At 37.9% G+C, this 23,716-nt stretch overlaps 1 protein-coding gene across 1 annotated transcript; it reads left to right on the top strand.

Annotated features, from left to right (window-relative positions):
- Nucleotides 1-291: 291 nt before the first annotated feature.
- On the top strand, nucleotides 292-23,716 carry LOC104464640 (microtubule-associated serine/threonine-protein kinase 2-like; the record flags this gene model as incomplete). The annotated part of the gene is made up of 5 exons (XM_010077407.1): nucleotides 292-295; nucleotides 2,548-2,723; nucleotides 3,561-3,668; nucleotides 20,342-20,489; nucleotides 23,574-23,716. Coding segments are annotated over exons 1-5 (579 nt in total), but the record flags the coding sequence as incomplete, so codon positions are not given.

The raw sequence follows: 23,716 nt of genomic DNA, 5'->3' as shown, positions 1-23,716 counted from the left end.
CGGTGGGTGGGCGGTAAGGGGGGTCGTGGTGGTGACAGAAGTGCTGCCTGCGTGCCGATGGAGAAGCGGGGAGGATGCGGTGAAATCTAGTTGGGGTTGTGTGCGTGCTGGTATTCACACTGACAGAGTGTGTCTCGCTCGTAACCTTCTCTAGGTCACTCCTAATTGTGACTGTAAGTAGGATGGATTTTCCGGCATCTTTTAGGTCTTAATTCTTAACGCAGAATTGGTTTATTTAGGAAACATACCTTTGCAGATATTTGAAAATGCACCAGCTTTTTATAAGTGAGAATGGGTAAGTTCGCCGTATCCACTTCTATGTCTTTCACCCCCACAAAAAAAGGATCTACTGGTTGCTGCTTAGGGACACGGGATGAGATACCCAAGAGATCTTAAACTTAGTTTTGAAGTGTTTTGATATTCTTAGTTTTACAAGAGAGAAAAATGGGGCTTGAGACTTACCAGTTGAAAAATGTAAATGCTAACTAATGCTTTTTTTTTTTTTTTTTTTTTGGAAGAGAAGGAGAAAGTATCACAAGGGTGAAGATTCCCAGGATGCAGTAATTCATTGCTTTGTTTTGCCATTTTTAGGAGCAAAGCGAAAAACTAGGCTCTTTGACTTTTCTTGTCAAAAAGGTGTCTTCAGTTTACATCATTGTTGCAGATGCACAGGTTTACTCATTTTCTTTAGTATAATTTCTTAGCTTTTTCTGGAAAAGCTGCATTACATTGCCTTCAATTATAGGAGAATTGTATTTTGGCTTTGACTGGTGGATATCTCTTGAATGTAGGTTTCTCAGACTGGGCCCTGGAAGAAGAGCGCTCTGTTTTTCTATTATTTGTTTTTGTTATTCTCTAGTGCCTTGTTAAGCCAGGTGGTTAAGAGGCGCTGCTGCTTTTGATGCTTATCACTTCCTGAAACAATTAAAGAACAGTAATATCCTTATTCAGGAAAAAAAAAATCTAAAAGCAGAAGAGGTGACTTAGTTTCTTCCCAACTGTCCATTAAGTAGTGGTTGGTAGAGCTATCCAAGCAATAGCAAGGTGTTTGTTGTACTGTTTTGACATTGTAAACGATATTGACATGGAAATTGGAGGAAGTTATTTTCCTTCTTGGTAGTTGTGAACTAAGCTTTTTATAAATCATGCATACAGAACACCTACCTACTGTATAATGTATTGAACACTCAGGAAGCTTCATCAAAACAACATTAACATTGCAAAACAGGAAAGGCAGCAGATTCAGAAATGCAAGTTTTTGAAATGCACAAGGCTTTTTGATGGGAGATACTGCCAGTTGGTTTTTAGCTTTGATGCTCTGACTAAGACCTGATGTGACTTGTAGGAACAGCTATTTATGTGCTGGCGAGTATTGAGTGTGATGGAATCTTTGAGGAGTTTTGCAGCTCAAGCAAAGAGAGCTTCTACTCACCCTGTGTGAGATGCCCCCCCAAACTTCAAGGGAGAACCTCTCCCCCTCTCTCCCCCTTTGTCTTCCATTTGAAGTGGTGGAAGTTTTGTAAATGTGGTAAGCAACTGTAAATAAATAGATACGTTGGAGAAATTTAATTTAATTAAATTTGTGCTGTTTAGCACAAATAAGTCTACTCACAGCATTTCTGTCTTTAATATAAATAATTCAGTATTTCTTTAAACATCAGGAGTTGGTAGTGTGGATGTGGTGGAAAGGGCCTTCTGAGATGCAAAAGACGGTGTGATACTCCATTTCCACTGATGTATCTTGTAGCTTGACAAATATTTCCTTTGGGGCCTTTTCTGATGTAAGTAGCCCTGTTGTTTCCAAGCCTGTTGTATGTCCTCAGCTGTACCAGTGCTACAGTGTGCACAGCTGCAGGGAACTGTTCTGAATTAAATTCAGATTTCACAGTTTGTTTGCCATACATTTACACAAGTTTGTGGTTGGGGGAGATGAAGCTACTCTAGTGTTGGAAAAAGTACTTATCACACTGTGACTGTAGTAGTTAATCACTGACTGTACTGACCTTCAGGCCTTTGAAAATCTGGTCCGTTAATGTGCTGTAGTTATAGTTCTGACATGTACATACAGTTAATGTTTTCACTTTTTTTCACGGGTTACGTAAGAACATAGAAATGACTGTACTTGATCACATTGAAGATTCCTCTAGCCCACTATCCTGCCTCTCTGAGCTGCCAAAAGCAGATGCTTGGAGCAGAGTATAGTGTATATTGAGGAAATACCTCTCCCAGCCTCCAGTAATTTGTGGCTCGCAGGTTTCCGGAACTAGAGGTGATATTTGTTTTTAGTGCCCCCAGTGGGTTTTTTCTTCTGTGAATTTGTCCAATCAGTATTTGATGCCATGTGTGCTTGTAGCATCCACAACATCTTGTGGCTTAGTGTTGTAAGGCTTAAACACATTTTGTGTGGAAAAACCACTTCTTTTTGTTTGTCTTTGCACTTTCTACTGCTTGTTTGTTAATTCTTGTGTTGGAAGAAGCAGTGAAAAAGAGGATCCACGTTCTTCTCTGTGGCTAACGGCTTGATAACTTTTTTATTTTATTCCTCAGCCCTTGCCTGTGACTTTTCCAGAGGAGTTTTAGAAAGAAGTGACTCTGTCCTTTTCATTGTCCTTGCTCTTTTCTTTGCACCTGTTCCAGGTCTGTTTCTGGTTGGAGATGGTGATGAAGGGATCAGAGGAACAAGTTTGGGGAACAATAACCAGGACTGGCTACAGTATTTCAGCGTATGACACGTTGTGAACTTATATAGTGTATATGGTTTTATTCTTTAATCTTCTACCTGCTTTTTCTTGACAATGTTTAAGCGTGGAGTTGGCATTTTTGTGGAACTGTCTATGATAACTCCACAATCACTCTTTTAAGTGGTAATAGCTAGTTCAGAATTTGTCATTGTGTATCTAAATGTAGGATTTTTTTTATGCTGTACATCACTTTACGTTTATCTGCATTTAATCTTATCTGCTATTTTACAGACCACTTAAACAGTGTCATTAAGGTCTTCTTCAGATATTTGGCCATCACTTTTGCAACCTTGAATAACTTTAAGCATTGTCAGCAAACTCTGTCACGTAAGTGCTAAGCTTCCTTGGGAGATTTTTGCTTTAAGATGTTGAAGGTATCGACCCCAGAACAGATCCTTGTGAGACTTCACTGGTGATCCTTTTTTTGGGAAAAAGGCGAATTGTTACAGTTTCTGCTTTTGTATCTGTTAATCATTAATTTGTCGTTGAATTGTCCTCCTTATTCCATGATGGTTTAGTTTCATTGAGTGAGGGCATGTTTGTTGAACACAGCCTACTTGGGTTTCTGTAAAATATCAGCTTAATTATAACATGTTTGCTGAGTGCATCGAAGGAGAAAAATGGAAAGTTGAGGTGAAAGTTATTGTTGATTAGGAGTGACAGTCACTCTCATTCAGATGCGTATTCTAAGCATTAGATTGTTTCCGTATCACACTTACATAATTAGTTTGAGACATTGTGATATTTATTGTGAAAGATCTCACATGGATCATAGCCAATATTTGTCAGAAGTGCTTTTATTACCATTTTCTACTTCAGGTAGTAGTCAAAGGTCAAGGTTCTTATATAAAGGACTCTTCAGTGTCTGAAAGCTGTGACTTAAGGGGTTATGATGGAGACCATGGTTGGTATGCAAGACCATGGTTGGTATGTAGAGGGTAGACAGCAAACAGCAAATGACTGTTTCCTCTAGTATTAAGCTAGGAGTCAGACCTAAAAAAGAGAATCTTCATGCAAAAGGTAATACACGTGTGGGTTTTTTTGTCCATGGTCGCAATGGATGCAAAAAGCATTCATAGTTGAATTGCTGGGAGAGGGATCTAGTGAAGATTATTAAACAGGCAGGCTGCATCCACCTGAGGAAAACATCTGAAATTAACTACCCTCTGAGAGAACATCAGAACAGGGCAGATACATGATGCTTCCCTTTACTTGGCTGTAGAGAATGCCTCTGCTATTTTTCTTTTCATAAGGAATGGGTTTTAGCCTGTCCCTAACAAATCTGAATCCTGTCTTCTGAAAGCAGGGGGATAATACACAGATAAGAGCAAAGCTGAGGTATTGTGGAAGGTCTAGGGGGATGGAAGTTGAGGGTCAAAAGAGTAAAAAGAGAGGACACTGGGCACTGAGTATCACTGAACAGCATCCTCTGCTCTGGTGGCATCCAGGGAACTAGTGTGTGCTGTCCAGTGGTGCCTTGCTTGGAGGTGTGACAGGACAGACCCCATGCTTGTCAGCGTTTTACCCTCACCTCTGTGAAGCTTCTGTCTCCTCTTGCTATGGATGTCAGAGAGGATTTACGAGTAGATTCCATGACTTTGTGACTTTGTAGGATAATAAAGAGATGAAGGGAAAAACAGTAGCAGAATCTCAGCACGCCCCCTGGTAGAGGGACGGCAAGTTGTAGAGGCAGGATTTTTGGGTTAGACGAATCCTTTGTCTTGTATAAAGTTTAACTTGGCTCCTGCTGACGGAGAGTTGGACTGAAACGTTGCTAAACCTGGATGCTCCCCTGCTTGCATGTATGTTCATTGTATGGGAAATGTTCGTCTGATGCCAACAGACACATTGCATACATAACATCGAGAAAGATTTAAAACCTCCTTAGTCCTGGTTAGTTTTGTGTTGGGGGAGCCCTTTCTATAGGGCAGTCAGTGCAGCAGACTGTCTCCAGTAGTCAATTTTGATGTACTTGGAGAAGGCTGATCTTATGTGTTCCCCATACACCACATTTTGTCATTCCTGCATTTGATAAAAAGTTTTTCCTGAGCTTTGAACAAGGTAACTGACTGAACAATCAAATAATTTAACTATTGTAGTAATTTGGAACTGTAGTGCTACAAACTTTCTGAGAGTAGCAGAAGTTTTCCTTCCTTTCCATGTCTCTTTGAAACTTTGTAGATCTGTATGTCCTGAAGCCAAAACGAATTGCTGTGGTTATCCAGTATGATTTCCCCACATGTGCAGGCTGTGGAGCTTTCCTCAAAGATACATTAAAACATCTCTCCTAGAAACTGATCTTATCTTAGCCTTAGATCATGGTGTGTCTGTCACCTCTTCTGGAAAGCTCTGCCAATGTTTAATTATTCCCGCAGTTAGGAAACTAAACCGCATCTTATTTCAAGGCTTGTTTTGTCTACTGTCCAACTTTCAGCTGTGGAATATGCCTATGCTAGCACAGGCAGTAAAAATTCTCTACTATCTAATATCTTTTCCATGTATAAGTATTTGAAATGCAAAATCTGGCTCCAGTTGGAACGGAAGACACTGAGGTCTTTTGCTTTCAGCACTTTGTGCTTTCCCCCTGATTGTACTTGGAGTGTGTGCACCAAAAATAGGTAGTATTCTGGCAGCAGCCTGGAATAGTGTGATCACAGATGAGGTTACTTCTCCACTACTGTTTGATACTACGTTTTGGGGATGGCATTACTGTGGTTGGGAGTGTGGTATGAGAGAGTTTTATCACATTATGCCTATGTGGATCTTTCTACTCCCTGTAGTCAGGACATTGTGCAAATTGGTCCAAGACTACTTAGAAACATTACGTTAGAAAGCTTATTCCCCTTTTCATGTTGTCTTTTTTTTTTTTTTTTTTTGTTTTCTTAAAGGAGTGTCAAATGATCTTTTACACTGACTTCTCACCCTGTTCATTTTTTTGGAAAGCAGTCAGTGACCGGCAGGGAGAAACTGGCCAAACCCCAGAGTGCTAGTCAGATTTGTTTTGCCTTCACAGCTGCAAAGAAGCTATTACCATGCTTTCCTTGCTGCATGGCAAGCCTGGAAATTGAAGAGATTTTTCTTTTTTCCTAATCAGAACTTCTGTACTTCAAATATCATAAGCATTGGCTCTTTTTTCCTTTTCCCTCTAAGTGCCATCAGCGCTATTAAAGGCGGTACCTCTATTGTGCCGAGCCCTGTATGTAGACTGTATAACAGTTTGGTGGTCTTTGTTTATTTCTATCGTGAGTCTTCCTTTTGTTTCATAGGTAAAAAAGCAAGCTTTTGGAGTTCCTTGGCATTTTGCTACTGAGCTTTCCCTATGCCTCTCTCAGGCTGCTGATCAGAGCTCTGTTTCAGCTCCTCTTCTGCTCCCCCAGCTGTGGACCCCATGATTAACAGCTCACAAGACTCAAAGCTGTTTCTTCTAACTTCATATCAAAACCTACAAGCTGGGATGAAACTTAATCTGAATAAGATGGAAGTTTATTTCCAAAATTCAAGCAAATAAACAGAAACAAGTGTATGTATTGCTAGCAACGTGTTTGCATTTGCAAAGAAGTGTAGTTTTTAATATTCACATTACAGATTCCATAAAAGCAAGTATAGATTAAACATAGCCAAATATGTCCTGTAAGCATCATTGACTCTTCTTGTCAAAGGAAGGATGGTCTGCTGCTGAATTCTAGAAGATCAGGAACCATCTGTTTACCTGAATACTTCCAGGTACCTATTGTTGCCATTTAGGGATGATTTTAGGGCAATTCTGCCCTGTGCCTGTTTCACAAAGGAAGCTAAAGAAAGTCTTAAGGGAGACATTGGCAAAGGCTCCTAAATTACAAGCTGTGGATGTGACATACCATTAAAAATTTAGTTACTGTTTGTAGACCTCAGACTTCCTTTTCCCATCTCCCTTTCTTTGTTGCTGTCTAGCTCTTTTTCTCATTACAGGGAGACAGCAAAAAATAACAGTGGTTTTTTTTTTTTTTTAGTAAGAAGGTCCCAAGTTCTAGTCTATAAAGCTTCTAATATGGGGAACCAGAGTCCAGAGTGTATGGTTGGCTGGCAGGCATTCTTACTTGTCCTCAGAATTTAATTTCATAAGTTTATCACCTTCTCTGTGGAGAAATAAAGGTAGGGATGAAGCCAGAGCATAGCTGTGGAAGAAGGAGCTGTTCCCTATGACATGTGCGGTTCTGTCTCTGTTTTCTTTATCCTTTTCCTGAGGAGGCAAGAAAAGAATCCAGAAAGAACAAACCTCTCAATGTCCTACAGGTATGTCTCACTGCCTTCCATAAGCTGATTCTTGTTGATGCCAGAGATACTCCTGCTTGGCTTCTTCATTAGTTGTAGTTTTGCCTTTTTGTATTTTGATCAGGCAGCAATGGCAGCTGCCAGCAAATTGTTGCTCTGAGTTCACTTTTATGTTCTTACTAATGTTTAGAAGTACGGGGCGGGGAGGAGAGTGACTGAAGAAATCTAAAAGCAGGCAAAGGGGAAGAGAGTCAAGTGATCAGTTCTGCACTGTGCTTGTTTGATAATAACAGAATTTAGCCAAAAGATTCCTCTAAAAGGAGACAAAAGGAACGTAGAGTCAAGTGACCAATTCTGCCATGGGCTTGTTAGGTAATAGCAAAATAGAGCCAGAGGGCATATGGCACTTCTCTGGCCTGATATAATAAAAACATCACCTCCCTCAAAGTCGAATATTAATAGACAAACCTAATTTGTTTAAATTGATTTGTGTAAGTCAATAAGTAGGTAGACATTGCATCAGCAGCTTAGATGATTCAGCTCACTGATGTGAGATTTCAATTTCCTGTCACAAGTGAAGAGTAAGAGCAAATATTGTGTATTAGTCACATTAATTTCATATCTTGCATATTAGAATAGCTAAGCAGGCAGTGGAGAGATTATGAATATGTAGGTGTTCATGTTGCTCATGATTTGCATCTGACTTCTGCAGTGCACTGTATTTCTTGTCCAAAAGGAGTATAGGAGTGAAGGAGCAGAAGTGGCTGGATTTGTTGTGGGACTACTTGTCTTTATAATCATAATAAATTATTAGCTTGAAGGGAAAAGCTGCTGCTACTTAGTATTTGCAGAGCACTTGAGGATAATAGTGGGGTGCTGCCCAGGGGTTAGGATAAGGCATCTACAAAACACTCAGGAAGACTGTGGATATATTCATGACTGTAAGCTTTGGGAAACCAAGTAATATCCATGCATATTGTGTTGGCGGAATGGGTGCGTGTTACTGACTTTATGCCTAGAAGTTGACTTAACTTCTTGAGCAAGCTCATTCGCCGCCTTGCACAAAGAACGTGAATGTTGTCCTGCCTGTCAAGGTAGTTCTTAGAGCCTCTGGAAGAGGCAGTTCTTTATTTTTATCTGATAGATTATGTTTGTTGCCTGAACTGACTTCTGTGCTCTGTAAGCCACCATAGCTTTGGTGCTTATAAGAAATGCACTGGATTATTATAGATACAATGACAGACATTTATTTAAAAGAAAAGGTTTTTTCCTCTTATTTAATTCTTATTCATGGAACCTGAGTATCTGAAGCTAAGGAAGCAGTGAAGACCACCAGGTTAGTGAACTGTTTGAGACTAAACCAAAAAGCTTTATCACCCGTCAAGACCTTGTTCCTCAAGAACCAAGCTAAGTAGACAGGTCATGTATAGTCTTAGCAATTTCATTCCCACATCAAATGATGATGTGCTGTGGTTAGTGTCTCTTTGTAGTGATGTAGTGCTATTTGAAGCCTGATGAAAATGCTGCTCTTTGGAGGAAGAAGCTGTGTCCTTAGTCACTCAAAGAACTTCTACCTTTTTGCAAGGAAGTGAAAAAATCAGTTTCAGGTGAGGAAAATATGCTGGTTTTTGATGTCTTGGTAGATGTCGCTCTTGGCCATAAGAAGTTGGTGCTCTGTGGTATCTCACTGTATTAGAAAGATCTGAAGGCATTGTTGTGAAATAGCTGTTAACTTTAAAATCTGCTTGAGAACATTTTTTTACTTGTTCTTCCTCTGAGCTGTATTTTTTGTGATAGTATATTATCTAATTTGCAGCTTAGGTCCCATGAACCCCAAAACTAGTAATCTGTCAGAAATTATTTTCGAATGTTCTGTTGTTATAACTACACATGACAGTGCAGTGAAGGAGGAGGGTTCAAGACTGAAAGCCTAGCAATACTAAAAAAGACTAGCTGTCTAGCGTGTCGTTTTTTTGCTATTTGGAATTGCTCTAGCGTTAACGGAGGTCCATTATTTATATGGAAAATAGGACAATGCTCTGTTTCTTTCCAGGAAAAAATAATGCCTTTCCTATTAGAACTGTATTGTAAATATTTTCACTTTTTGTGACACAAAAACTAAACAACTGAACAATAAAATACTTTCTAAAGCCTTTTAGTTGGTTTGGATTTTAAAGAATGCAAAAACAAGATGGTGCTTTAAAACATTTGACGTACCTGTTTAAATTTCCAGAAGCAGATAGCACTGTTAAGGTTAGACTGAGAGGAGTTTAAGAATTTTTGAAATGTAATTTCTGGTTCAATTTCAGTCCACACGTCTTCATGAACTGTCTATACAGGAAGATTTTCTCAAATTTTTTTTTACTTCGATGTGTCACCAGTAATCTACCATAAACAATTTCAACAGTACACAGCTAAGTAACTTCTTTAACTACTTAATTGAATGTCACTTAAATAATTTTTTTTGGCCTTTAATGTGTCATGCTAGTATTTCTGAAACTCTTGTAGGTGTTTGGCATTTCAGCTAATTCTGCTAATAGTAAAAATGCTGAACAATAGTTATAATAAGAACCTGAATTTCAGTGCACTTCTGGAGTGCTGCTTCCATTATCTGCAGATTGTCTGACCATCCAGCAATCCACTCAAGATAGATTTCCAGTAACACATTTATTGCTTATATGAAGCTACATTCTGCTAGCCCTAATTTCTTGCAGTGACTGTGAGCTGTCTTATGGAAATTAGCTCAGTGTACACTATGTGTATTTATCATTTTGATATGTTAACTGCTAGCACATCAGGATTTTTTTTTTTTAAGATTTTGTAGGTCCTGCCATCCCCATTGATTTTTCCCTATTGGATTGGATGGAAGAGTTCACAGATCACTTTGTCTTTCCTGACAGAATAGAAAATATGGATGGTTACAATGGTAAATAAATGCTGGCCTGCAACATATAGGAAGCAGTTTTACTAAACACTAAATTATTTGTATGGTTGGACCCAAATTTGAGACACTTTGTCTTCCTAATCCAGCCGAACAAAAACTAAGTGCAAAAGGTACATCCACTACGGAGTGGGGGGAATTCGGTACTGTCTGTGGGATGAAAACTTGTGAAAACGTATCGTAACTGCATTTCAGGAAGCTTGAAGATTTTTATGAAATGTAGTGCTTGTCAGATTGATTAATTGATGCTCAAGCATATTCTTCTTTTTTCCTTCAAATACACAGCTGTCATGCTTTGAGCTCAATAAGAATGATTTAAAAATAAAATAGTTTTCTAATATGCCTTCCTGGTACTACTCTGTGTAGTAACTGGAACTTGATACTTCTGCTTACGCATGCTTTTTTCATGACACTGAGAGTCATATATGTGTAGAGGGACTACATAAAGACCTGATTTCTAGTCTACAAATGGTTTAAGTGTGGTTCCGTGTTTGCAGGAAGGCTGTCTCCCTGTGTTTGTTGATTTCCAGTTATCCCAGGTTTTAGACTTGGGGTTTGCTTCTTTTTGCATTGAAGAGCATACAGCTTAGAATCATCAAATTGCATTTGTCTGCAAAGGAAGTATACAAATCAGCAAAACTGTGTAGATGTCTTTGTCCTTTGTGCTGCTTTCAGAGCTTTCTGAGGAAGCATGTAAAAGACCCAAAGAGTCCAACTTCACTAATGCAAGTGTTAAACTCTTGGAAAGGCAAAATTGTGAGAGAGTACGTGATGGAGACTTGTGGAACTAGTTAGGGAAAAAAATGCATTGATAGGCAGTGAAATACTTCAATGTCTTGCATTGGTTTTTGATGGTGGTTCTGTTAATCTCCTGGTAGATGCATGTCCTCTGTTCACTGAGGGCTAGCTGAGAGGGCTAGCTACAGCTCTTCTGATGATTGCGATTTGAAATGGAGTGAGACCCCAGTTTTATTTAAAGAAGCTGTTGTAAGGCCCCAAAGCAAAGAAATGCAGTATCAAAAATTGAATGCTTAATAATTAGAACCAGTTTATTAGTCACTGAAATAACACGGTTTAATCTTCAGTGTATTTACAAGCACTTTATTATCATTAAAATAGTATTTTAATATGGAGCCTTAGAAAAGACCTTTAAAAGGAAATCAGGTGGTTGGGACTGATGTTAAATGTTCTGAACAGCACCAGAAGATCAGAGAGTACAAAAAAATTATAGTGACTGTTTTAGCGGAAAGCTGATAAATGAGTTATGTAGTTAATGTGGTGACTGTAGGCATTTAGATGTTTAAACGTTTAGGCATAAATGGATGCAGTGACATATTAGTAGCAAAAACATCTTTCTCTGTTTTATTAAGTGACTTAAATGGGACCTATGCAGTGTGAAGATGGTGGCAAAAATACGTGACCCTGAAAGTTAAATTGGGCGTTCAGTTAGTTATTTGTATGCTCTTCGACCTTTGCATTGATCCCTGTTTTTAGGACAGAGGAGAATCTGTTTACAGCATTGTTTTGCCGGTTTAGCAGAGACTTGAGCAGAAGTGTCTGCTGACTGTGGTCTTTCAGTTTGAGCTTGAGGCTTGGTGATGTTCATAAACCTAACAGCTGGGCATTGTTTTTGTTTTCAAGCAGAAGGAAGGAAATACGTGGCTTGTCCTTGAAAAAAATTTGGCTGTTGTTTCTTTGGGATGAAACTGGATTATGCTGGTTGGTGAGGAGAAGCTTTTCAAGACTATAGAGATTCTGTTTCTTTGTGCAGACATTGATAAGGATTGTGAATTAGTTTATCTTTGCCATTTTGTGTGATTTCTGTTAAGAAGAGCTATGGATTAGTCATTTGTTGTGTTTCCAAAGGTTAACGTCATTTCCTTTAGGTATAAAGACATTTGAAGTTTTATTTACAGTCTTATAATCGAACGATTGATTTTTTTTTCCCCTTCCATACATGTACATCTGCTGTTGAGTTTGAGGGAAAATTTGTTCTCAGGAGAGCTTCACGTAAGTGCTGCTTATTTTTACTGTGCATTAATGTGCTTATCTCATTTGTGGTAGGAATTGAGAAGATTCCAAATGGTTCATGGGAACAAAAATATTGATGCCAAAGGATTGGAAATTTCACTGTCACAAACAAAAAAAAGTATTTATTTTTTCCTTCTGCAAATAATGATCTTCCTCAGTAATGGTAACTCCGGGTTAAAGTGTATCGAGGTCTTTCTTTGTCATGTATATGAACAAAGGTGTTCTGACTCTTAGCAGACCATTGTGTCTTGTTTTATTTTTCCACTAATCTCTGTTTAACTTCAGATAGTTCCACTGCTGCTACTGTTCAGGTCGTGGCTGTGATGTATAAAAGCATCCTGGGCAAAAAAAGCAGCCTGGTTAAAGAGAATTCCTGTAGTGTTTTGTTGTTTCATGCTTTCTTTCTGTGCGGTGTGCTCTGTTCAAGTGAGCTTTATAAATTAAGATCAAGTCTTAAAATTGTGTGACACATCTGTAAATAGTCGTTGAGTGTCTAATTAGAAAAGCCCCTTCAACTCACCTGGGCAGTTCCGTGCCAAAGTTGAGTTCATGAATTACCTTTTTTTTGTAGACAGCTTCATTTGAAATGAGCCTTGGAACAGCAGTTTGTGGGTTTCTCTCTTCCAGACCCTTTAGTCTTGGGACAGTGTTTCAAGGGCTGTATCTCATACTGGACCAACAGAGACTTTTATTTGAGTCTGTACTTCAAACTTAATGACTCTTCAGATTTTTGTTTGGAAAGTGCTTTATTCAAAAGAAGATTAGAACTGTGCACTGTTAGTAAATAAGTCATTTTTATACAGCATACACATTTTAATACACTGTAGTATTGTTTGCTTGCCAAACTGTGTTTTCAACTAGCATTTTAATTTTAAATATATTTTATTTGTGCCTTAGACATAGAAAATTCTATATTTTAGGCTGAGTATCAAATATAAATACAGATAACTTCTCAGTTTTTGAAATGTGACCCGGAGCTTCCTGTCTGTTATGTATCAAATGAGATGAAACTCTCTTCCAGGTCCTAATGATATGAAGCAGTTGTTTATGTAAGTTGAATCAACTTTTAACCTATCGCTAGGTCTTGTTCGTCTCTGTAGAAAAGCAGAGGGAGTTTACACTCCCAATGAAAATGATGACAGGCTGAAAGAATTGGGGCTGTTCAGCCTGGAGAAAAGAAGGCTCCAAGGAGACTTAATAGCAGCCTTCCAGTACCTGAAGGGGGCTACAGGAGAGATGGGGAGGGACTCTTTATCAGGGAGTGTAGTAATAGGACAAGGGGTAACAGTTCTAAGCTGCAAGAGGGTAGATTTAGATTAGATATTGGAAAGAAATCTTTTACTGTGAGGGCGGTGAGACAGTGTCCCAGGTTGCCCAGAGAAGTTGTGGATGCCCCATCCCTGGAGGGGTTCAAGGCCAGGCTGGATGAGGCTTTGGGCAACCTGGGCTAGTGGAGGGTGTCCCTGCCCATAGCAGGGGGGTTGGAACTAGATGATCTTTAAGGTCCTTTCCAACCCAAACCATTCTATGATTCTATGACTTGATTGCCTTGTTTATAGGCATTAAACAGAATTTACACAGTATAACTAGGTATTTTATGTTGTTTTGCTCTTTGCCTGTGAATGAAACAGTGAGACAATGTTTGCAATGTGAACAAAAATACAGTTGGAGATCTGAAAGCTCACTCATTGAAAAAAAAAAATAGCATAAATGTTGCAGCAACTCAAGGCACCCTACAGAATGTTCTGATGATTGTGATTTTATAGCCAGTATGAATTCATAGGTCTTTCTATATGCACAGCTTAAGATACAGCTGTGTTTCTGCTGCTTGCCTGGTTCCTTAAGTAGTTCCCTTTCTAGTCTTTCTTTACAGCATAATTATAATAAAAGATGTTAAATTCAGTGTTTTGTGAATTTAATTCAGTAATTTCTGAATAAGTCTGCAAGAAACCAGCAAATGAGGAAAGTTTTGGCTTGCTGATAATGTAGATTATGGTCTTTAGCAAATCTAAACATGCATCTTTATTTGACTGTATAAAATCTAATAGACAGGAATATAGAAGATAAATTAGTGTTGGATAATGCGTAGGATGCTACAGAGAACTTGCAGTAATACTGATCGGTAATGTTGGGACACATCAAATGCTTGGCATGTCTTCTGAGTTTAATGGAAGAAAATCTTCAGAGAGAAGGTGTTATTGATGTTTTATAACACCAAATTTTATTACAAATCACATTTTTTTGTTTGTAATTCTTTTAATCCTTACAGTAGACAGGATTCTAATGTACAGAATGATGAATTATAGAGCTGTTAATGTTTTTTTTATCTGGCCAGGAGTTAATCTCCCTCCTCTGTACAAGCTTTTTATGTTTGAAATACTCATGCTAGAATACCAATTATAAAGGATCGATGTGGCCTTTAACATGCGGCGTCTGTGTTCAGACTGGTTTTGTTTTCAGTGTAACTAGTGAGCTTCTAGTGGGGTTTTGTGTCTTGATATATTGATAGTGGTTTATTTGAGCTTCTGTAAAGTTTGATACAGACTTTAGTAGAGGCTCTGTTGCACTTTCTTCCCTAGATGAAATTATTTTGGCTTTACGTGTTTACAAGCTGAATTCCAGAATTACATGACCCATTTGTCTCTTCAGAAGGAGGTCCTGAAGCAGGACCAAATACTTTGCTTGTGTAAACCATTGCGGTGCCATTTATATTTTCATATAAGGACCAAACATGTAAGCTGATACAATTCAATCACAAATTAGCTTGTCTTCTAGTCTGTGGTTCCATTAGGAATAAAGTGGTTCTGCATCTCAGCGACCCGACCCTCAGAGACGGGGTAATAGTGTACCTAGTTGTAAATATTTACTTTTGCTTTTTAACAAGCTTTTAAATGTGTTCCTGCAGCTGGGAACACTTAGCAACAAAGTTAACAACTTGAACTTCCCTGCTGAAACAACATTAAAGCTTCTAATTCGTTTGTTCTGGTCAGACGTGCCTTGGAATTGTTTCCTGAAGAGTTAACAAGAAAAAAACTATTCCTGTTGGAAGAGCAAGATAAGGAAGGTGTATCTCATAGTATGGGTTTCTGATCCTGTGTTTTTCAGGAAACTTTTTTTTTCCTTGTTTGTTTGTTTGTTTTTAACTGGGATTTTTTTGTTTGTTTGTTTTACAAAAGGATTTAAATTTGTAACTTTTGTGTCATCTGTGTTATAACTGCAGATGAGTGTACAGAGGAAGCTATAGGTATTGAGCATGTTAAACATGTGCATGTTACACTGTATAACTGTTGAAAGCATCACTGTAGCAATAATGCTTAGCTTTCCAGTAATTTTGAAAACTTAATATTGTCACTAAATTAAGTTTACATATTTACCTCTGTGGGAATGTTGGGATTTACTGCAAAGTTCTTCAAATAAATCTACTAAAGAGAAAAAATATTGCGAAACTCTTTTCTGTCTTTAAAATACTGACACTTTTATATAATGTAATATATTCTGTAAAGCTTCTCTCCCTTGTTGATATAGTAAACCAATATATTATAGCCTCTAAAAGGCTATGTTGATTTAATGTAATTTTCCTTGATTCTGCTCTCTCTGACATTTTTCAGGATGCTGCTGGCAAGTACATGAGTTTGGCAAATACAATTAAGAAGAGTCTTAGTTGCAAGTTCTTATTCAAAAATTTGAATACTACAATTTTGGTCACATTTGGGCTCACTTCAGCTTCCTGGTAAACTGCTGGCCATCTTCCCTCAACATGTCATGTCCAGGCTAGAAAGTTAAGGCAAATTTCAGTGCTAGATACTAAAGGATAAAAACTATGATTGCATTGTATTAATTGCTACTTATTTAGACAGATATTTGGTTTGCAATCTGTCATCTAGGCCTTTAATTTTATTTTTCAGTGTATTAGAGCAGATCTAATGACAGGATCAGATTTATCTTCTGTTGAGGGTATGTACACTCATTATATAAACTGATGAGGAAAGGCTGAGAAGAAAAAGAATACTCAGATATGTGCACACAATCCTGACAAGACAGGCTTTTATCTTTTAAATGACAAACAGTACCGTATTAAAAAATAGAAAATGCAGCTTTTGGTGTTGACTATTTTTATTGCTTAAAAAAATTCAGAAAGTGTCATGTTATCCTTGAGTTGCATTATTCATTGGTTGTCTACCTTACAAAATAGGGTAATATTAGGGTATTCTCTGACAATTTATTGTATTTAAATTTTCATTCTTTTCTTCCTTCCAACAATTTGCTAGAATTCACTTCCAGATGGCCTTAGGTTATTGTGTTTGTTAGGCTTAAAAGAACGATTTCTCATTTTTCTTGTTCATGGATTGACTACCTATTTGTATAAAACTTTTTTGCAGATTTTTTTTTTCCCCTGCCCCCACCAGCTAATAGTTTAATATGTTTCGACCTGCAGATTTGAATGTGTGTTAGACACAGTTGAGTATTTTTGCTTGTTGTAGAGATTTCTAGGAAAAATATATTTTTGAGTTAGTTGTAACACAATTGCACATTAGGAAGTGCTCCTTTGTATGATCTGTTACATCTTAAATATAGGCCATAAAGACAGGTCAGAAGGTTTTTTTCCTAACGTTCATCTGTTGCTGATATATCCATCTCGCTAACTGTATGGTACTTCATCCGGCAATTCAAGGAAGTACTTCAACGTGCACCCATAATTTTGGTATTCATGTGCCATTTGTAGATTAAGGATCTGTGCTGTGTCACTCTCTTGCAGCATCTTTGAATGAACATTAAAATAAAAAAAGCTGCTGAAGGTCACTGCAGTGGTATATGTGTGTGTTCTTTTATTTCTTTCTTGAATTGCTTGGGAGACTTTTCCTGTGCAATGGAATGGAAAAGATGACGGAGAAGGTTCCTTGGAGCTGTATTGTGAAATTACTAGGTCAGGATTTTAATGTAGGATATTGGTGTCATCTTACACATCAGGAAGCACATTTGGATTCTTGTCTTTGCACCTATTGTTGATATCTGTCTGATTCTTCATCTTGCTGAGTGTAATAAACCCTGTGGGAGATTTCAGGCAAGAGAAGCGGACTTGTATGTCTTTCTAGTGCCACAGCTATTTTAATGGTGGTTCTGTGCAAGTGTGTAAGTGACTGAGATGAAAAATGCAGAGCCTCCCACTATTCAAGAAAAGCTTTGTCCATTCTTCTTTATATCCTGTGGTTGCAAGTTATGTGACCAAACTTTTGTATACCTTTGAAGGGACCGATAGGAATAATCTTTGCCTAACAAATCAAGATTCCTTGTGTGATGCTTTTGTCTTCAGTCCTAAACTGTGCAGGATTCAGTTGGCTGTTTGAGCCTGGTTTTTAGCTTGTGTCAAAAGACACAAGGCCAAAGTAAACTAAGAAGTTTTTTTTCTATCACCCTTGGAAAGAAATTAAAGGACAGAGGCTCACAGTCCTTTTCATCCTGTGTGAGTGAAGTGTTTCAGTTATATGCTTACTAATATATGCTTTCATTTGTAAAGCTGCAAGAATTCTTTCTTTTCAAAAGTGGAAGTGGGGTCCTTAAAATTATGACAGTCTGTGCTATGTAATTGTTCTTCAACCATTTGCTCTGGTAGTCTAATTTAGTAATTTGAAAGCATGTAAGCAGAATTTTGCACTGTCACTGTAAAAGTTTCTTTATCCATTGATTTGGAATGTTGTGTAAGATTTTTCTGTCCTTTGTATGTATTGCATATTGCATTGGGGCAAGTACAAGGAAAAATCTCTTCCTGTGGGTTTTTTTCCTTCCTTGTTTAAGAGTGGTAACATACACCATTGCTATTTCCACGTAGTCGTCTATGAACTGCAAGACTAAAGCTGAGTTTTGATAGATGAGTGAAACAAATTACAGTCTTACGAAAGACATCTCTATTGTTGCCAGGTTAAAACTTTCCCTCTTCATTGTTCTACTGACACAATACAGGCATAGCTCTTAAAAAACAAAATTTTAAACCGACCATGTTGTACTTAGCATTTTTAAAAACATAATAGGCTGTCTCAGAACAGTGCACTGGATTTTTTTTTTTATATTTGAAAAATGAGTTTAATACTTTATAAACCTGAAGGATGTGATTGAGGTCCCATCCTTCAAAACATTCAACAGCTCTGTAGCCTTCTGAATATTGCTGAAGCGTTTAATGTGCTTAACAAAAAAAGAGCGTGTGAAGAATTTTCCATATGTAGTATGTACTAAGCTTTTCTCCTGTAGAAGATTGGTGAGTGTGGGAAGCTGTTACGTTTCTGCTCTTCTTTTCGTATCTTTGTGGTACAAGTCCTGGTGAGGAGGAGGACCATACCATTTTGAGGTATGGTAATTTCTGACTGTCGCAACTGGGAAGCACATCACAGATTTTAGATGTTATAGGCACTTAGGCCGTATTCCAAGTGCATGTGTATGTTTTTGTATGTCTACTTAGATGTGCATACACGTGTAACCACTTTGTGCCATCCCATATAGAAGCAGCGAAGACTTTCTGCCCTTGGCCTTTGCAGCCTGCAGAGGCATGCTGGCGGACTGCTCATGTCGCAATTTAGAATTACTTAGGTTACTCCTAAGTACAAAGTACAGACAGAAAGTGTGGTAGGTGTCTTTTCAGCTCTCCATGTGACAGAAAAACAGAAGCATAGGCTGTTGGAAATGAAGGTATCCAGTACCTTTGTGGAAAAGGTCAGAGGTAAATGAAAACGTGAGGTTCTTTGCTCCAAGATGTCTATGAGGAACCTTAAGATGAAAGCAGTTTCCAGCTCAAGCAGTTTTCTCTACCTCAGGTCACTTGTTTTTGTGTGTGTTGCACCAATACAACTGTTTGCAGCTGTGTGATGAACTGGATAAGTGAACTGACTGATGGTTAAGTCAACCAGATCTCTCTCGACCTGATTTAGACAGTGTGGTGACTGAATGTCTAGCCATAAGCAGAGGAAGAAATTGTATCAGCGCAGCACCTCTCAACCTGTGAAAGGTGCACCACTGAAGCAGATAGGGAGCAAAGCATTCCTGTCCTTAGAACAAATAACAAAGATATTTATTATTATGAGGCCAAAAGATAGGGTCTAAGAAAGGTTGAGAATGAGTGACTCGGAGCTAAGTGAGGATTCTATTTCAAATCCAATTTTTTTTTTTCCCATGGAAAACCACTTTATCTGTGTCCTTTCTTCCCCCCGCTGCCCCCCCCGCCCAATTTCTTGTAGTTTTTAGAGTGTGTAGTCCTGGTCTAGATTTGACAGTTTGAGGCATAACACTGTAGACTGAATAGATTTGAATTAATTACTTCAGAAATAGTTTTTGACTGGAATCTGCAAATTTTAATTAAAACCCACTACTGGTAAATTAATTTTTGATTTAAACATGATTTGAAGACATGATTTAAAATTATGTTAAACCGTGTGGTGATGTATCATGCAGGGCAAGTGTTCCTTTCGGTTCATTTTCTGCCTCGGATGAGGATAATAATGGCTGGAAGTGCTGTATAGCTAATGAGAGACGTTTGAAATAAAATGGAGTGCTCCATTAAGACATGTGGAACATGTTGCACTGCTGCAGAGAAGGGAGAATTTGACCAAGTGCATCTATTTAGGCTATAGTGGAAAGTGTCACATTGTCTTCAAATCCATGTATGATAGCTATACTCCTCGTTCGTCTTTGGGTGTGAAATGAGAGTGTGACACCTCCAGAACAATTAATGTGTGAGGAAAGCACTGTGGTTGTGCTCGCTGTTGTTCTACCTACAATTTTAACTGAAAGTTTGCTATGCTGTGAAAGGAACATGTGTGGGGTTGTTTCTGAACAAATACATGTCTAATTTGGTTTATAGTAATAACAAAGACGTTACACAAAGGATGATCTCTATCCTAATTATTATTTAGGGGTACATATGGTCTTGTAGTAGAGCTGTAACTTATAATAGGAACTTTGGGTTGCAATTAGACATTGCAACAGTTTCTTTATAGGTATTTTACTCAGAGACTGGATGGAATAAAATATTCAAGAAATTTGGAGAAAATACTCTTTGCTTTAGCAAGGAATGGCTGGAATCAAATCTGAACCTGATTTTTCAGTAGCCTCTTTTCCTACATACTGTAAGAGCAGATAACTGCTCTAGTGTAATTGCTTCTTTTTGACTATTATTAATGATATTCCTTACAGCAATAATGTTCAAGGACCGTGTTTGACTGGGTTCTTGTGATGTGCTTTCTGTGCAGATATGTGGCACAAAAGAGGGGGATTTAGAATTTCAAGCTTTTTTTTTTTTTTAAACAGTCTCTTATGCTTTGGAGATTGTATATTTCAGAAAACAGATACTTAGCTGCCATTAACAAACTTCTGCTTGGTTTTCTTTGTACAGGAGATGATAACAGAGTCGGCTCCATTACGCTGCAGGAAGCTCAGCAATCCTGACATCTTATCATCTGCTGGGAAAACTAAGCTCCATCGTCAGCTAAGTCAAGATGACTGCAAGCTACGAAGAGGTAGTTTGGCAAGTTCTTTGTCAGGTATGCCACTTTGTAAAGACTGTATGACAATTCATTAAAGGTGCAGTATTACTTGTTAGCATAACAGTTGTGATAAAAGGCAATGACAAGTTGTTTCTTTAAAACTAGAGGTGACCTCTTGTTGGGAGGACATATGATGCTTTATGTAAGAGAAAGATGCAAAAAGAGATCTTAGTAGAAAAGAGTGAAAGGAAGATGGGATTTGGAGTGAAATTCTGTATATTGCCCAGAGTGAAAAGTTAGAAGCTAAGACCAGATGTGCAAAGTTAAAAGATGGGAGCAGTGGAGCTTTAGGCAACACAGTGATGCATTCTCACCTCTTTGACTTTTTAAGGTCAGCACTGACTGTAAGGTTGCCTACTTTGCCATATTATTTCTTACTGGGAACATGACTTTTATGTCAGGTTTGAATTATTTAGTTTCTTTTTGGCTTCAAAAGCACTGTAGGCTTTTGTGATTCAAAGTAAAAATCCTGTTTACTAGCTAGATGCTTTTTCAGTTTATATGAAGTTTGTTTTTTTTTCTTGTGAACACTGTCTTCAGCCCTGTCAAAGAATTTAGTTTGTCACTGGTAGAACCATGGAGCAAGCATAGTCTAGTAATTAGCCAAAATATAGAGGACCAAACTCAGTAGTTTTCTTTTTCAAAGACTTCATATGTGGGCTAGGGAATAATTTCACAATTGTTTAAAGCTGGCATCAAAGTTTGTGATGCATTAGAACATACAGAGCTGCATGATCAGTCTAGAATGCAGTAGCTGATCTGCCTGAAGAGCACAGCTGCTCTGTAGGGTTAACTTGCAGCCCATTTCCTCCCTGGTTATGCTGACTATTTGCATGTCAGTGCAAGGATAAGAAGGGTTGGAAACTCAGAGGTGGAAGAGGAAGAGGGTGAAACCATCCCCTTTGGCAGCAGCATGGGCCTGACTTACAGGATTATGAAAATACATCTAGTCCTGGTCCCTCTGTCCTTTATCAGGGGAAGATAAATATTTTAATGTTTGAGGTGCTAAGTGTAATGGAATTAAATAAGCAGTAAAGTATGCATGTTTTATTTTTGCTTGGCCTTGTCTTAATGTTTTATTTGTAATAAGTGGCTTGTTTCTGAAAAATGGAAACATTCATAATGTTTTGCACTCACGTAAGTTTGTTCTCTAAGGCAGGTTAATTGCTCGAGGAGAACAAGTTTATTAATGACACAGCTGTTGTCTGATTACAGTGAATCAAGAAAGTACTGTTAGGGTTGATTTTTTTTTTTTTTTTTCTGCCTGAGTAGAAGTAAGCAAAGAAAAGTAAGTAGGAGGAAGCAGGAAAACTGGAGAAGTTCAGTTTCTTTTTTAAAAATAATTTTTCTGTTTGGAGATAACACTCTTGTACATTTTCTTTTCTGAAATTATAATGTTTTCCAAAACTTGTTTAATCTTAATGACTTTTCAATCTACTGCAGCCTGATTCGGGAAAGGGAAAAGAGCCCCAACAAGTTTGACCCAATTGGATAAAGGAAATGTAGATGTTTACATATGTGCTTTAAATGTGGGGTTTGGAAATGTACATAGGACTTGAGGCATGGCAGGGCAAGGCTCTAGCTTCAAGCTCCATCCCAAAAATAATTCCACCTATTTTTTTTTGCAGGAGAGGCAATTAAGTTTAAAGCGTATGGATGATTGTGCATGCAAACTGGTTGGTTTAGGATTATGTGCCAGTCTTCCAAATATTCTATCCACTTTTGTGTAATGAATGTAATATTTCACATCTAATTCTAAGGTGAAGTTGAATTTGCAAAATAGCTTGCTGCCTCTGGGGGAAAAAAGGTGTTTTTCTGCAGCATATGTGATTGAAGATGTAGACTTTTTCCTGCTACTTATTGCAACAAATGTCTTAGTCCCCTGTGATTCCTGTTCTAGTATCTGAGCATGTAATGATCTGTTGAATGCAACTATCTTGACCATGCTTGGAAGTGAAGGGTGTGTGTAATTTTAACAGTCCCAATTTTAAGGAAAAGAGGTGTTTTTCACTCCCATTTTGCAGATAGTGAAACTGAAGTACAGAGGCTGACTGACCAGAGTTACAGAGGAAGTCATCTGGAAGCTAATAATGGAACCCAGATTTACAGACTTTTTCACTTATGTGTTTTTAACCACAAGACTATCTTTCTTCTCTTTTTTGTGTGAATGACATTGTACATAAAAGGAAACTGTCAGGCTTGATGGAGTCAACATATGACCTACTTTGACTTTAGTTCTTTCTCATTGTGGAAATTTACTGCTTGACATTTTTCAAAAAGGAGTGTTATATTGACTAGAAAAAAATGTATTGAGCAAATCCCTTTAAATTATTACTTTACTTCCTGCAGTAAAGTACAATGGTGTGAACTTGTTGAGATAAGAACTACTCTTCTCGCTGTTTGTGCCTGTAGCATGGGAGATTACTGTCTACACTAATCAATCAGATACAAGGGAGACTTGGGAAAGCTACAGAATATATTGCTTTTAAGATAGTATGATATTGCTGAACAGTGAAATTTTTTAGACAGAAAATATCCATCCATGGTTCAAAGCAAAGCAATGTTTAAACATACACTATATTCTAATCGCAGTGCATGAAATCTACTGCTGAATGTTCCAATGTCAGGGGAAAGTGGGGATGTCTAGATGGGTACACAGTTTAAAATAGCTAATATTTTACAATTATGAATGCATTTTCATAGGAATTTTCAAAATTATACTCGAGATTTTGCAACATGAACGCTTCCTATAGGGCAATAAATTGTTATTGGCAGTAAATATTGCTTCCTTTTTAAGCTGTGTGAAATATAGAAAAGTAGAAAATGATAAAGTCCATTTCTACAAGGTTTTGGATTTACCCACTACCTCATAATGTAAACTAGATTTTTTGGAAATAGTTATCGAACTTAATGAATTCATAGGTAGTATGCACTTACAAGTTCTAACCTACCAAAACCTTTAAATGGCTTTTTTTATTAAATGCTTTTTCTCCACATGCAGTATTTGTTTACAGCATTGTGTTTTGAACTTGCAAACTTGTTTAAAAATGAGCTGATAGTATTTTGGTTTTGTTTTTAAAGGAAAACAGCTGCTTCCCTTATCAAATAGTGTCCACAGTGGAGTGGGACAGACGATATGGCAGCCACCTGGAGATACCTCAAACCTGGTCCGCATGAGAAATCAGTCCCTAGGACAGTCTGCTCCTTCACTTACTGCAGGTTTG

This window comes from Pterocles gutturalis, unplaced genomic scaffold, assembly GCF_000699245.1.
Source record: "Pterocles gutturalis isolate BGI_N339 unplaced genomic scaffold, ASM69924v1 scaffold41608, whole genome shotgun sequence".
In the NCBI taxonomy this organism is placed as follows: domain Eukaryota; kingdom Metazoa; phylum Chordata; class Aves; order Pterocliformes; family Pteroclidae; genus Pterocles; species Pterocles gutturalis.
The sequence above is the reverse complement of the archived record's forward strand: the minus strand, read 5'-3'. Positions and strand labels throughout refer to the sequence as shown.